Here is a 13,822-nt window from a genome sequence, read left to right as displayed (position 1 = left end):
TAACCCCACAGACAGATTTGTTAGGGTCACCTGAATCAGAAAGGGTTCTCTCCATTGCCAAGATATTGGCTAATTGTCATTATGCAAATGAGTTGTTTGGAGCAATGAAGGTGTTGCCATTTACCTTATCGGACACCATTATTACCATAGAGAGATTATTTATACATTGATATCTTATCAATGATTCACAAAGGGAGAACACTGAACGATTGCGGTGAGTCTAACCTATCTATCTGCAGGACTGGGGTGAAATGCTGGATTCTAGTGACAGACTCCCTTTAGGGTACGCAGATCAAAATGTCTGCCAGATGCCCTTTAGGAGTGCCCATTATATGGCTCCTCAAGTCATAGGGCAAAGGGCTGTATGGGCAACGCCATATACATGCAAGCGATTACGGTTTTCATCTACCGACACAGATTCTTCAAGAACCATTGACAAGATTTCTCTGTCAATAGTTAAGGGCAGTGTATGAAGTGGGCACTGAGCTCCGGCTATGCCATCCTATCTGGCAGTTTTAAGGGCATTTCTTCACTGCCATGAAGACTTTACCACATCACTTCTGTGTGATTCTTTGACAGGGCCTGACACGTTTCTGTGGGAGGTAACCGAGAGCCACATGGACATGCTGAAGGATAACCCAATTTATTTGCCATTACAGTAAGGTTTACCAAGAAAACAGCCGATACACTTGCTAACTCCTATAATACCTGAGAACTGCCTATAGCACTGCTGAAGACGTCTAGGACTCAACACTACACGGGGCAGAGGAGTGTCACTCTGATAACCATGTCCCATTAGCTAGAGCAGGTCTATCAGTCCTGAAGAAGTCCATAGACACTCGCTGACTGTGGTGACACCCTCTAAATCAAATGGCCTTAAAGGGATTAAAGAGATCGTCCCATTGTAAAAATTGAGGGTATGTCACTAGGAAATGGGGTGACTATGATCGGTGGAGGTCAAACCTCGGAATTGCTACTCCCTTGCATAACATGGACTGCCAATTCCTTTTTCCAAAGGCACGGTGTAATGCCCCATTCTACCTGCGGGAGTGCTGCAGATAAACTGAACACCTGCTATAGGGTTCTCACACAGACTATACTGCCGCTTATAACTGCAGCACATAATATGATCAGCGTCTAATAACAAGGGACTGTTCCAATGGTCTAATGCAGTGGTTCTTAACCTTGTTTGAGGTACCGAATCCACCAGTTTCATCTGCACATTCACCGAACCCTTCTTTAGTGATAAATCAAATATGATTTTTTTTCCAAATTCAAGACATAGGTATATGTTTTTTTTACTGGTACACAAAATGAACCGTGCATAGGGCCTAGGGTTCGATCGAACCCTGGTGAAGAACCACTGGTCTAATGACTGGTTGGCAGAGAAGCCAAGATGAAGATGAATACTCCAAGGCTATCCATCTCTATAAGAAGAAATGTTTGCATCAGTGCTGCGAAGTTGGAGTCAAAGTCAGAGCTGTGGAATTGGAGTTGGGACCAATTTTTTTGGAGTCAATCAATATTGGAAAAAGTTACTGACTGTGGCTTCAAATAAAATTATTGTAATTATTATTAATAATAATAATAATAATAATTATTATTATATTATATCATTCTTAATATTGTATTAGTAAGCAGATGTTTAGTGTGTTACATATTTACTTTCAGAAGAATTTCTGTCAATTTTGTGAAGGATCTTAGGAAGAGGACTTTGCTGCGGATTTGGGGGCGGACTTCGCCCCCTGAATCCGGGCCAGATTCCTCCCAAAATCCGCCTCCCATTGCTTTCGATGAAGCAGAGATTGCAGCCGGACGTGGAAAAAAGAAGCGTCCTGCTTGATCTTTCCGCGGATACCGGGGCTGATCCAGCCGCAGAGTCCCCGGTTCGAGACTCCCTGCTGACTAGACCCATTCATCCAGGGAATGCCGATGTACTGCATTGGCATCCCGTCGTGGCTAGACCGCAACGAAAATGCCGGCAGCGAAAAATTAAGACGTCTGCTGCTTCTGACTGACCATGGCATTGATGAAGGAGTCAGAGATTTGGCCTACCAACTCCACAGCCTTGGTTTCCACAAACCCGGCCCTGTTTTAGGCCAGGACAATCCAAATTTGCTCCGATTGTTGCTGAAAATTCTGACCCCATGCTGTGTTGGAAACCATAGTCAGAATATTGATAGTCATATAAATATGACTATACATATACGGTATAATTTTTTCTTTGTGCCCCACTGTATTGTCTTACTGTATTGCCCATAGACTGGAGACATTTCTAGCATATTTGCTGAACCCACAGAAACCTCTCTCCATCTATCCGCACTTACCAGACGCACAACACACGCTTATCTTGCAGTTAACAAGTGTAATGGCTGTTAGTAAAGCATCGTCTGAACTATGGGTTAATAAAATAAATAAAAATATATATAAATAAAGATTAAAAAAAATACAAAAAGAACAGAGGAAATGTGAATAAATAAGAATAAAAGACTCTACAGGCTTCATCTGGTCAGGGACTGTCATACAGATGTTGGGGGTCTAGTCTGATGGGCTGGATATACAGTATAGTAACACGTTAACATTCTGGCCGACAATCATGTGCGATCAGGTCGTACATTACATACATAGATAGCAAATGTCCTGGATCGTAGCTCTATATACAATGTCTGCCGGGCATGAACACCATAGATATCCTCATACTCACTGCCATCCAAGTGTTACCAGATCCCACAGCCATCTGATAGTGAAGTATTGCCATTTACATCCCCAATCCGTGGCCCCCAGCTGTTGTGAAGGAACAACTCTCAGCATATGCTGCTGTATGGGTAGAGTGGTAGACAGACGACAGCTGGAGAGCCGCAGGTTGCAGGGCACTGATCTGCGGGGTTATACTTTTGGATCTTACCTCTGCAAGTGACTCGTCTACTTAGGAGACGGCGGCAGCTGAGAAGATAAAACCTAGATTCACTTTGCAGAAGTGCTGCCCCCTAGTGAGCAACATGGCTTGCACTGTTTTTTGTTAACCCAGTTGGATGTTTACAGCCAAGGATGCGCAGACTTAATTTTAAAAGGCGTTTTCCAGGCTTCGGGGGGTTAATATTGACGACCTGTCCTTACAATAGGTGGTCACTATCAAATCAGCATCAGTGATCTGCTGCTCTGGCCTGCATCTAGGACTATGCAGTGTACAGAGCCAGAAGCAGAAGGCTCCGTATACCTTGTAGTGGTTTGTATCAGAGTACTGGAGCTCAGCTTCCATGAATGCTCCTTCATAGTTACTACACAGTGTACAGAGCCTTCTGATTCTGGCTCAGTACACTGTATAGTGCTGACAACGCAGGCAGCTTATCACTTTGGTGTCCAGGTGATGAACCCCCCCAATCTGAAAGGATAAGTCACCAATATTGACCTCCCCAAAGCTCAGAGAACCTCTTCAACTATCGGATACAGTACACCAAATTGGGAACTGAAGCAGTCAAGCAATAGTTAAAATCATTTCTCTATCCTTTAATGTCCAGTATCCTGAAGGCAGGAGTGTACGTGAAGGCCCACTACCTTCCGCTATAAGATCACACCCTCTAGTCACCTACAAATCAGCACAATAAACGATAGCACATGTCACGCTGCTTACCTCGCGCACATACAAAGCAGAAGCTCACATTGACGGCACAGGACGAATGACCGCTGCGTTTGGAATGGTTGCTGCAAATCATGAGGCCTGAAGACAGGATAAGGCTGCCCGCAGCCACACAGCTGTCCCCACTGTGATACGCCACTGGGCATCGCACACAACGCAACATGCGTCCTGGAAAAGAGAATATTCTATGTTACATAGTGTTTTCACAAACTACAGCTTTATACCTGGACATAAATCTACAGATCTCTATACATATCCATGGACATCCTGCACCGTTTCTAGCATGCTGCTACTACTGCTGCTGCTATTGTGCATGCACCCGCGCCATTTTTTATCAATGGCAGTTTGCGAGCGCCGGAGGAAGACGGGACACTAAGACATCGCTGGAAGAGGAGGCGTGGCTGAAGATGATGTCGAACCCTGAATGCCTGCCCACCGTGCACGATAGATATGATTAACGGGTTTTATTTTAAAACGGGGGGGGGGGGGTTAGTTTAACTGTAGCGGTGCCTGAATGTTCACGCATATGTGGGTTCTATCAGCATAATTTTGCTGATAGAGCCCCTTTAATGAAGGGACATCAGGACAGATTTATTAAAACTGGTGGTTTTGTACATCGATTTTTAGTGAAGAGCTGAATTATCAAAAGCCTCCACCTTCTTAATAACTCATGTGCATTCCCGTGCACCAGAATGGAAATCTAAGCCAGTCATGAACTGGTGTGGACTCTCTATATAACTCACAGCAGTTTTCTGCCATCAGTTATAGTAATTTTTTTTTTTTTTTTTAATGTAGATTGTGAGCTCCACATAGGGATCACGATGTACATTTTTTTCCCTATCTATATGTCTTTTTAGAATGGGAGGAAATCCATGCAAACATGGGGAGAACATACAAACTCCTTGCAGATGTTGTTCCTGGTGGGATTCGAACCCAGGACTCCAGTGCTGCAGGGCTGTAGTGCTAACCAATGAGCCACCGTGTTACCCCCAAGTTATAGTAAATTTGTCAGGCCAAAGAGTCCCTACTCTGGTCTCCGTCCACTTTCAGTCAAAGGCAGGGCTCAAAAAGAAGGAAGTGGCGCATCTTTCATGCAAAAAAGACCTGTGCACCCAAGATACGTCTCATGGACTCCAGTTTTCTATGGCAGAGGGAACAGTAAATACTCTCCACTATATGGTTAGAGCGTCCCATTGGCATTTACATTGGGGCTACAATTTTAGATTGTTCTACCATTTCTCAGAAACAGCCACTAATAACTACGTAAATCTCTAAGTCACCTTTGCAGGCTCTGTACATGTCCTTTTCGGCGGTGCAGGAACTACAGCAGTGGTGAGGGCACCGGAAGCCCCTGGAATCTACAACAGTCGCTGCATACTGCCGCGCACAGGCTTCATGGTAAAACTTGCCACAGGAAGGGACAGCGCAGCGCTTGACACTGGTGCTGGGGATTTTGCAGGAGAAGCAGGTATGGAGGCCTATCCAAAAAAGGAAAAAATTTCAGGAGTTATACTAAATTTATGGACCACGTTTTAAAGCCTTGTAAAATATCTGCATCATATAGATCTATAATATGCACACACATACAGATATATTTATTACACACCCAAATACATATACACACACATACAAACACATATACACACACATACAATACAAACACATACACACACATACAATACAAATGCATATACACACATACACAGTATACACACATACAATGCAAACACATACACACATACAAACACATACACACACATACAAACACATATACACACACATACAATACAAACACATACACAGATACAATACAAACACAAACACATATACACACATACAATACAAACACAAACACATATACACACATACAATACAAACACATACACACACATACAATACAAACACATACAGAGTATACACACATACAATGCAAACACATGTACACACAAATACAAATAAATATAAATGTGTATTACACACAACCATAGAACATGTGCCACGCTGACATAACATTTCATCAACGCACCAGTTTTACACTCCATACAGATGAATTTTCCTTCTGGTAGTGTATCCATGCCAAGACATTCGAGATGGAAGAGTCGAGAGCAATCTCCGTCACAAGACACCAGCGTCTCCCCAAAATTTTCACAGATCTAAAAAGAATGGAGAATGTTACATTAACACAATTTCCTGGCTTGTAACTGCGTTTTAGGTCGTTGTATGCTGGAACGTTCATCACTTTATAAGATGGGGAGGAGACATCCATGTCACGCACTTACCTGACACACAGTGTCCCTCTTGGCTGACCGCCGAGAAACACTGGAATCCACAGACTGGACATCAGAGGCATCTGCATCACCAGTGGCTGACGGACTGTCCACTTGCTTCTCAAAGCTAATCTGTAGCCAAAATGAAGATTCCAGGTCATACAATTCAGTAAGATAATGTGTGCAAATCACAGAGGAAAAAGACTGACATCTTCCGAATTCTACATATGTACCAGCATTGTGTACCAGGCACAAAACTAAAGAGGAGGCCACTTCTATCTAACATGTGAGACAAGCTAGTGTGGAAGGCAGGAGGAAGAATGATAGAGAGGAGAGGAAGGAGGGAGGGATCAAAAGAAAGAGTGAGGAAAGGGAAGACTGAAGGAAGGAAAGGAAAAGAGTGCGGGAGGGAAGAAAAGGGAAATCGAAGGAGGAAAGGAAAAGGAAAGAGTGCGGGAGGAAAGGAAAGGGAAAGAGTGCAGGAGGAAAGGAAAGGGAAAGAGTGCAGGAGGAAAGGAAAGGGAAAGAGTGCAGAAGGGAAGAAAACGGAAAGAGAGAAGAAGGAAAGGAAAGGGAAAGAGTGCGGGAGGGAAAAAAAAGGGAAAGAGTGCAAGAAGGAAGAAAAGGAAAGAGTGCAGGACGGAAGAAAAGGAAAGAGTGCAGGAGGAAAGGAAAGGGAAAGAGTGCGGGAGAAAAGGGAAAGAGTGCAGGAGGGAAGAAAAGGAAAGAGTGCAGGAGGAAAGGAAAGGGAAAGAGTGTGGGAGGGAAAAAAAGGGAAAGAGTGCAAGAAGGAAGAAAAGGAAAGAGTGCAGGACGGAAGAAAAGGAAAGAGTGCAGGAGGAAAGGAAAGGGAAAGAGTGCGGGAGAAAAGGGAAAGAGTGCAGGAGGGAAGAAAAGGAAAGAGTGCAGGAGGAAAGGAAAGGGAAAGAGTGCGGGAGAAAAGGGAAAGAGTGCAGGAGGGAAGAAAAGGAAAGAGTGCAGGAGGGAAGAAAAGGGAAAGAGTGCAGGAGGGAAGAAAAGGGAAAGAGTGCAGGAGGGAAGAAAAGGGAAAGAGTGCAGGAGGGAAGAAAAGGGAAAGAGTGCAGGAGGGAAGAAAAGGAAAGAGTGCAGGAGGGAAGAAAAGGGAAAGAGTGCAGGAGGGAAGAAAAGGGAAAGAGTGCAAGAGGAAAGGAAAGGGAAAGAGGGCGGGAGAAAAGGGAAAGAGTGCAGGAGGGAAGAAAAGGAAAGAGTGCAGGAGGGAAGAAAAGGAAAGAGTGCAGGAGGGAAGAAAAGGGAAAGAGTGCAGGAGGGAAGAAAAGGAAAGAGTGCAGGAGGGAAGAAAAGGAAAGAGTGCAGGAGGGAAGAAAAGGGAAAGAGTGCAGGAGGGAAGAAAAGGAAAGAGTGCAGGAGGAAAGGAAAGGGAAAGAGTGCGGGAGGGAAGAAAAGGGAAAGAGTGCAGGAGGGAAGAAAAGGGAAAGCGTGCAGGAGGGAAGAAAAGGAAAGAGTGCAAGAGGAAAGGAAAGGGAAAGAGTGCAGGAGGGAAGAAAAGGGAAAGAGTGCAGGAGGGAAGAAAAGGAAAGAGTGCAGGAGGGAAGAAAAGGAAAGAGTGCAGGAGGGAAGAAAAGGGAAAGAGTGCAGGAGGGAAGAAAAGGAAAGAGTGCAGGATGGAAGAAAAGGGAAAGAGTGCAGGAGGGAAGAAAAGGGAAAGAGTGCAGGAGGGAAGAAAAGGAAAGAGTGCAGGAGGAAAGGAAAGGGAAAGAGTGCAGGAGGGAAGAAAAGGAAAGAGTGCAGGAGGAAAGGAAAGGGAAAGAGTGCGGGAGGGAAGAAAAGGAAAAGAGTGCAGGAGGGAAGAAAAGGGAAAGCGTGCAGGAGGGAAGAAAAGGAAAGAGTGCAAGAGGAAAGGAAAGGGAAAGAGTGCGGGAGAAAAGGGAAAGAGTCAGGAGGGAAGAAAAGGAAAGAGTGCAGGAGGGAAGAAAAGGGAAAGAGTGCAGGAGGAAAGGAAAGGGAAAGAGTGCAGAAGGGAAGAAAACGGAAAGAGAGCAGAAGGAAAGGAAAGGGAAAGAGTGCGGGAGGAAAGGAAAGGGAAAGAGTGCGGGAGGGAAAAAAAAGGGAAAGAGTGCAAGAAGGAAGAAAAGGAAAGAGTGCAGGACGGAAGAAAAGGAAAGAGTGCAGGAGGAAAGGAAAGGGAAAGGGTGCGGGAGGAAAGGAAAGGGAAAGAGCGCAGGAGGAAAGGAAAGGGAAAGAGTGCAGGAGGGAAGAAAAGGAAAAGAGTGCAGGAGGGAAGAAAAGGGAAAGAGTGCGGGAGGAAAGGAAAGGGAAGTGTGCAGGAGGGAAGATAAGGGAAAGAGTGCAGGAGGGAAGAAAAGGGAAAGAGTGCAGGAGGGAAGAAAAGGGAAAGAGTGCAGGAGGGAAGAAAAGGGAAAGAGTGCAGGAGGGAAGAAAAGGAAAGAGTGCAAGAGGAAAGGAAAGGGAAAGGGTGCGGGAGAAAAGAAAAGGGAAAGAGTGCAGGAGGGAAGAAAAGGAAAGAGTGCAAAAGGAAAGGAAAGGGAAAGAGTGCGGGAGGAAAGAAAAGGGAAAGAGTGCAGGAGGGAAAAAAAGGGAAAGAATTCGGGAGGAAAGAAAAGGAAAGAGTGCAGGAGGAAAGGAAAGGGAAAGAGTGTGGGAGGAAAGAAAAGGGAAAGAGTACAGGAGGGAAGAAAAGGGAAAGAGTGCGGGAGAAAAGGAAATGGAATGAGTGCAGGAGGAAAGAAAAGGGAAAGCGTGCAGAAGGTAAGGAAAGGGAAAGTGCAAGAGAAAAGAAAAGGGAAAGAGTGCAGAGGAAAGAAAGCGGAAAGAGTGCAGGAGATAAGAAAAGGGGAAAGTGCGGGAGGAAAGAAAAGGGAAAGAGTATGGGAGGAAAGAAAAGAGAAAAATTGCAAAGGGAAAGAGTGCAGGAGAAAGTAATTGAAAGTGGGGGAGGAATGGAGGAAATGAAGGTGGAAGAAGCAAGGGAAAAAGAAGGGAGGAAATCCCAGACAAAAAAAAGTCCTGCAAACCCAACTTTTTCGTCTGGTGATGTATGTTAAATAATAGCAGGAAACTAATGAAGCCGATTATAGTCAATGGCGTCCTTCAGGATCTGTTACTGTCCCTCATTGGATGGACCGATTTTCCATTCTTCTGGTCCATCACTAAACTTAGATGTAGATGTGAACGTAGCATATGAAAACAAGGAGGCAACGATGGAAGTAGCAAGTGAGGGATGTGAGAAATTAATAACGGGAGGAAATAAAAGGAGTGAGGGATGAAATGAAGGTGGGAGGAAGGGAGTGAAGAAGATAAAGTAGGAGCAAAAGAATATAAACGCGAAAGTAAAAGAGCGAGTAGGAAGTAACAAAGGAGTGATGGAGGAAGTGAAGGCAGAAGAGAGAGAGGAACAATAAAAAGAGAGGATATGGATCACATTGTGCATTACACGATCCCCCTCCACAGACCTATAAGGGGCAATGTGACACACGCCACAGCGCCATCATATGGTCCTTCTGAGAGTTTCTGACTGGCTGAGAGAATTCCTGTGCCATATCGGGCCTACACTAGGCTTAACAGTGCACAAGCTTTTCCTGGACTATTCCTTTAACCAGACACATATTTAGCTTTCAACATTTACAGTGGTTGTGCTAAGTTTGTAACTTATGACCTATCCACTGGACAAGTGTCTGATCACTGGAGGTCAGACTTCTGGGATCCCCACCAATCCCAAAAACTCTGTTCCCCAGTATCCATATCTGAATAGAGTAGTGGTCTCTGTCACTCCATTCAGCTCTATGGGACGGCTGAAGAGAAGTAAAGCACAGAACTTGGCAATTTTTCGCAGTCTCATAGAGATGAATAGAGCGGCTGTGTGCATGTAGCACCGCCACGTCACTCATACAGGGGTGGGACATGTTCTGGTGATTGGTGGGGATGAGAAGCCTATGACCTTTCCTATGGAGAAGTAACAAGTTTAATCCTTGACAGAACCCCTTTACCCCTACTACAACTTAAGACATGGCATGCCAATCCCACCTGTGCATCATTCAGGCCACGCGAGTCAGAGTCAGAAGCATCCCGGTAGGAGGAGTTGGCAAGTTCCACGTCGGTAGAGGCCCGGCTTCTCTTCTTCAAGGGCTTGCATGCGTCTGATATCTCACTGGCCCCTTGAAACAAGGAGCGTCAGGATTCACTAACACACCATGTGGTAACTTCCATTAGTTTCAATGAGAACGAATGCGGATGTGTGGTAACAGTTAGGGTATGGAGTTACGGCATCTAATACAGAGACGTGCCAAGTCAAGGCGTCTGCTGTGCCCACAACAGGACTTGCTTTGTAATGTGGATGCCAACCAAACAAAAGGATCAAAGGACTATGAAGAACTTGGAAATGAGAGGTCTTCAGTGTAATACAAGTGTACAAGCTCAGACACCAGTCCGCTACCAGTCAAAAACACTCACCCTTCTGCAATCCAGTCTGCACTGCGGTTAATGGAGTGACGTCAACCTGCTGGAGAAGATATGAAATAATGAATGGAAACATAAGGGGGACCCTTCTATTATTAATTCTGAGCCTACCTTATGTCTTCCCCTGCTGCAGCCCCTCTTGCATGCATTATCACAGAAAGTGAGAGATTCTGCAGCTGCATCCCCCTCCTCCCATCTGCTAGCTATTCTATTAGTGTCCACATGGTATATTCACATAGAGCAACTGAAAATCTGTCGCTGTAGCATGTGCATGGATTTCTGCATAACCCTTCTAGTCAATGGGAAGAGCCAAAAATTTCTCTCCCCACCATAAGGCTGAGGCCACACGTTGCGGGATGATGTGCTTTTAGTTGCAGATTTAGTTTTTTGGAGCCTAAGCCATGAGTGGATTTAGCAGAAAAGCGCAGCAAAATCTACAAAATGAGATCAACAACTAAAAGTACATGAACTCTGTAGAGATCCCAAAGATGGTTCTTGAAGAGGATCTTTCACGTCCTCTGACATTGGCGGTATTATATACTGCCAGAAAGCCGACAATGCAATGAATTCATGTGCCCAGGTGTCAGAAATATTGGTGCTGTGAGTTTGTGCACCGATATCCCTCCACTGTCAGAAGGGCTGGCCTGACAGGTGTCATGGCTGACAGTGCAGGGATATCAGTGCCATTAGTTTCTCTAGTGGTATATAATACCACCAATGTCAGAAGATACGGTATGAAATATCCACAATTATTATTTGATGGGGAATATACCATAAGTATTTCCGAAAGCAGACATGGAGTGGACCTGTATATCATAACGTCTAATAGATCCATGTTAACACTGACTAATACAAAAATATGTCAAAAGATAAAATAAATGTAATGAAAGACCATCTCCTCACAAGATCGTATCCTGCTTACACCTTCTTCAATCAATCACATAAGCAAAGTGTGACCTCATTTTTCTAGCATGGCTTGCTGTGTAACCAGGAGGTCTCTGCTGCCTGTAGATACTATTGAGAACTACCATGTGACTTCAGATTCAGCAGAATTTGGACCTTGCAGTCTTCTGCCCTTCTTCTGCCTTTCTATGCTCTGGTTCTCACATGATCTTCTCTGTATATCCCCCCCTTTTTCACAGTCAGGTCACCATGACCTCATTACCTATCCCAGTGTTATAAGCAGCAGTTGGTGCCGCTTCCAGGACCTATAGTGACATCATATTCGGGTATTTATAATCTGTGATATTTTGCAGAAAGAGGATGTAGACATGAGAATGGAATGTGGATCCAGTAGGTGGCGCTGTCTCAGCTTTGGGAGTGTTAACTGTGCAGCCCGTCTTGATCTCGGTATTTTTGGGTGCAGCATGGTCCACATAGAGACTAACTACGCTTCTCCTACATGCAACCCTAACCTTCCTGGGTTGATGTGGACACAGCAGGTGGTGCCACATATTAACAGTCACGGGAGGCAGCGCCACCTACTGGTTCCACAGCAGACCACTCCATTCTATGATCCACCATACGGGTACCAGACATGGGTGACAGTATCACATAAAGGGTTGTTTTAAATTCTAACTCGGTGCGAAAATGAACGTTGTTATTTTTCGGCACGCCAAAAACCATAACCTTCCTTATCTTTCCGCTGAGGTGGCCGTCTTGTAATTTCCAAGGCCACCATTTTGGCAAACATATCACTGACTAGATAACATGTATTAACCCTTTGTGTAAACCACCACCAATTCTGCCACTATCTTATTATCCTTTTACAAGTTTTGCGCTGTTCACCATGTTCTTTATCTCGCTGGTCAGTGATCACATTCATAGTTTAGGAGGCGCTGCAGTTTTTATTGCCGCCATTTTGTGTACACAAAGGGGCGGCTTTATTATACTGTCTAAGAGAAGAAGGGTCTTAGTCGTCCATAGCAACCAATCACCATGCAGCTTTCATTCTCGAGGAGAAGAATACAAAATGAAAGCTGCGCTGTGATTGGGTGCCCGTTTTGCTTCACTTGATATGGCATTTTTATATGGGTTATGTGTTGTTTTACCAAGAAAATGCAATTTAATGTATAATTGTTTTTATATAGTCTTAAAAAACATTGAAAATTTCATGGATTTTTTTGATTTTTTTAGTCCCACTATCGGTCTGCCACCACACAGTAATAAACCCTCTAAGGGAGCCGGCACACGGAGTAACGCCGGGCCCAATGTGTGCTTATTTTTACTGCCGTAGAAATGCGAGGGCAGCGTTTATGCAGCGTTTTTTTTACTATAAGCGTATATGCTGAGCTCAGTAAACGCTGCGTATACGCTCATAGTAAAAAAAACGCTGCGTAAACGCGACGTAAACGCTGGCCTCGCATTTCTATGGCAGTAAAAATAAGCACACATTGGGCCCGGCGTTACTCCTTAGGGAGCCGGCACACGGAGTTACGCTCCGCTCATTCTGAATGTAAAATTCGTTCAGAATGAGCGCGTAAAAATCAGCTCCCATTGATTTCTATGGGTGCCGGCATACGTACGCTCCCCATTGAAATCAATGGGAGGCCTTTTTCCCTATGCTTTCAATGTGATACGTGTGTATGCCGGCACCCATAGAAACGAATGGGAGCTGGTTTTTACGCGCTCATTAGGTAACCACTTTTTTATGCGTATAGGTTTCCATTCGGAGGGTCCTCAAGTGGACTCCCCAAACGGAAAACCGAACGCAGATGTGAATAGGGCATAAGAGGTAAAATAGTGAGCTCAGCTGACACGTGCGCCATCCCCATACCGTACATAGTGTCATGGGAAGTTGTTACAGGGGGTTGTGCTGTTATAGACACTTATCCCCTATACACAGAACTTTCGGTCCCCCGTACTCCTCATCACTGAGTCACCCCGCGATACGGTATCCAGCAAACGGACACGTATCAGTCATCACCTGTCCTATGGGTAGGGAGTAAGTGTCCATCAGAGCATAAGCACAAGCACTGTAACCCTTTTCAATTTCAGGATCTGTGGTGGTCCCAGAGGTCGGACCTCCATCTATCATAAAGTAATGGTGTATCCTACTTATAAAAAATGTAAACGCGGAACGCAGCTCAAAAAAACCCCCCAAGAAACGCATTGTGTCGTCCCCCCCCCCCCTTGCTTCGCTTTTTCTTCCCATATTAAATCTATAGGGAAACCACTTGCGTTTCAGCAGGTGACATGGACGTGCTGCGGTTTTTCAAAATCGCACATATTTTTTAAAAACGTAGATTTTCCAATGTGTGGATGGGATTAGCCAAAATCTCATTCACATTGCTGGTACCGTAAAACACATTTTTTTCTGCAGTGCATTAGTCACAAAGCAGCGAGCGACGCGTCCAATGTTCTTCCAAAAATGTTTCTGCATCTTGTAATCTCCCTGTGTGATCATGGCCCTAAAGACTTGCTGTAGTCATTTGTAGCGTTTTACAGTTGCAGTGAACTGGAA

At 44.7% G+C, this 13,822-nt stretch overlaps 1 protein-coding gene across 6 annotated transcripts in view; it reads right to left on the bottom strand.

The window, feature by feature from the left end:
• The window catches only part of NSD3 (nuclear receptor binding SET domain protein 3), a 73,230-nt gene that overhangs the window by 15,018 nt on the left and 44,390 nt on the right, over positions 1 to 13,822 (bottom strand). For 5 of the 6 annotated variants that reach the window (XM_075272742.1, XM_075272743.1, XM_075272744.1 and 2 more), the window contains exons 8-13: positions 10,354 to 10,399; positions 9,928 to 10,058; positions 5,917 to 6,036; positions 5,664 to 5,790; positions 4,918 to 5,115; positions 3,632 to 3,805 (exon numbers count right to left, since the gene is read on the bottom strand). In XM_075272742.1, coding sequence (XP_075128843.1) covers positions 3,632 to 3,805; positions 4,918 to 5,115; positions 5,664 to 5,790; positions 5,917 to 6,036; positions 9,928 to 10,058; positions 10,354 to 10,399 — 796 coding nt within the window. Of the gene's footprint in view, positions 1 to 3,631; positions 3,806 to 4,917; positions 5,116 to 5,663; positions 5,791 to 5,916; positions 6,037 to 9,927; positions 10,059 to 10,353; positions 10,400 to 13,822 lie in introns of those variants that run through there. The other variant, XM_075272747.1, reaches the window with a different exon arrangement.

The sequence above is a fragment of the Leptodactylus fuscus genome, chromosome 5 (genome assembly GCF_031893055.1).
Source record: "Leptodactylus fuscus isolate aLepFus1 chromosome 5, aLepFus1.hap2, whole genome shotgun sequence".
Lineage (NCBI taxonomy): Eukaryota > Metazoa > Chordata > Amphibia > Anura > Leptodactylidae > Leptodactylus > Leptodactylus fuscus.
Note: the sequence above shows the minus strand (reverse complement) of the source record. Positions and strands in the feature narration are given on the sequence as shown.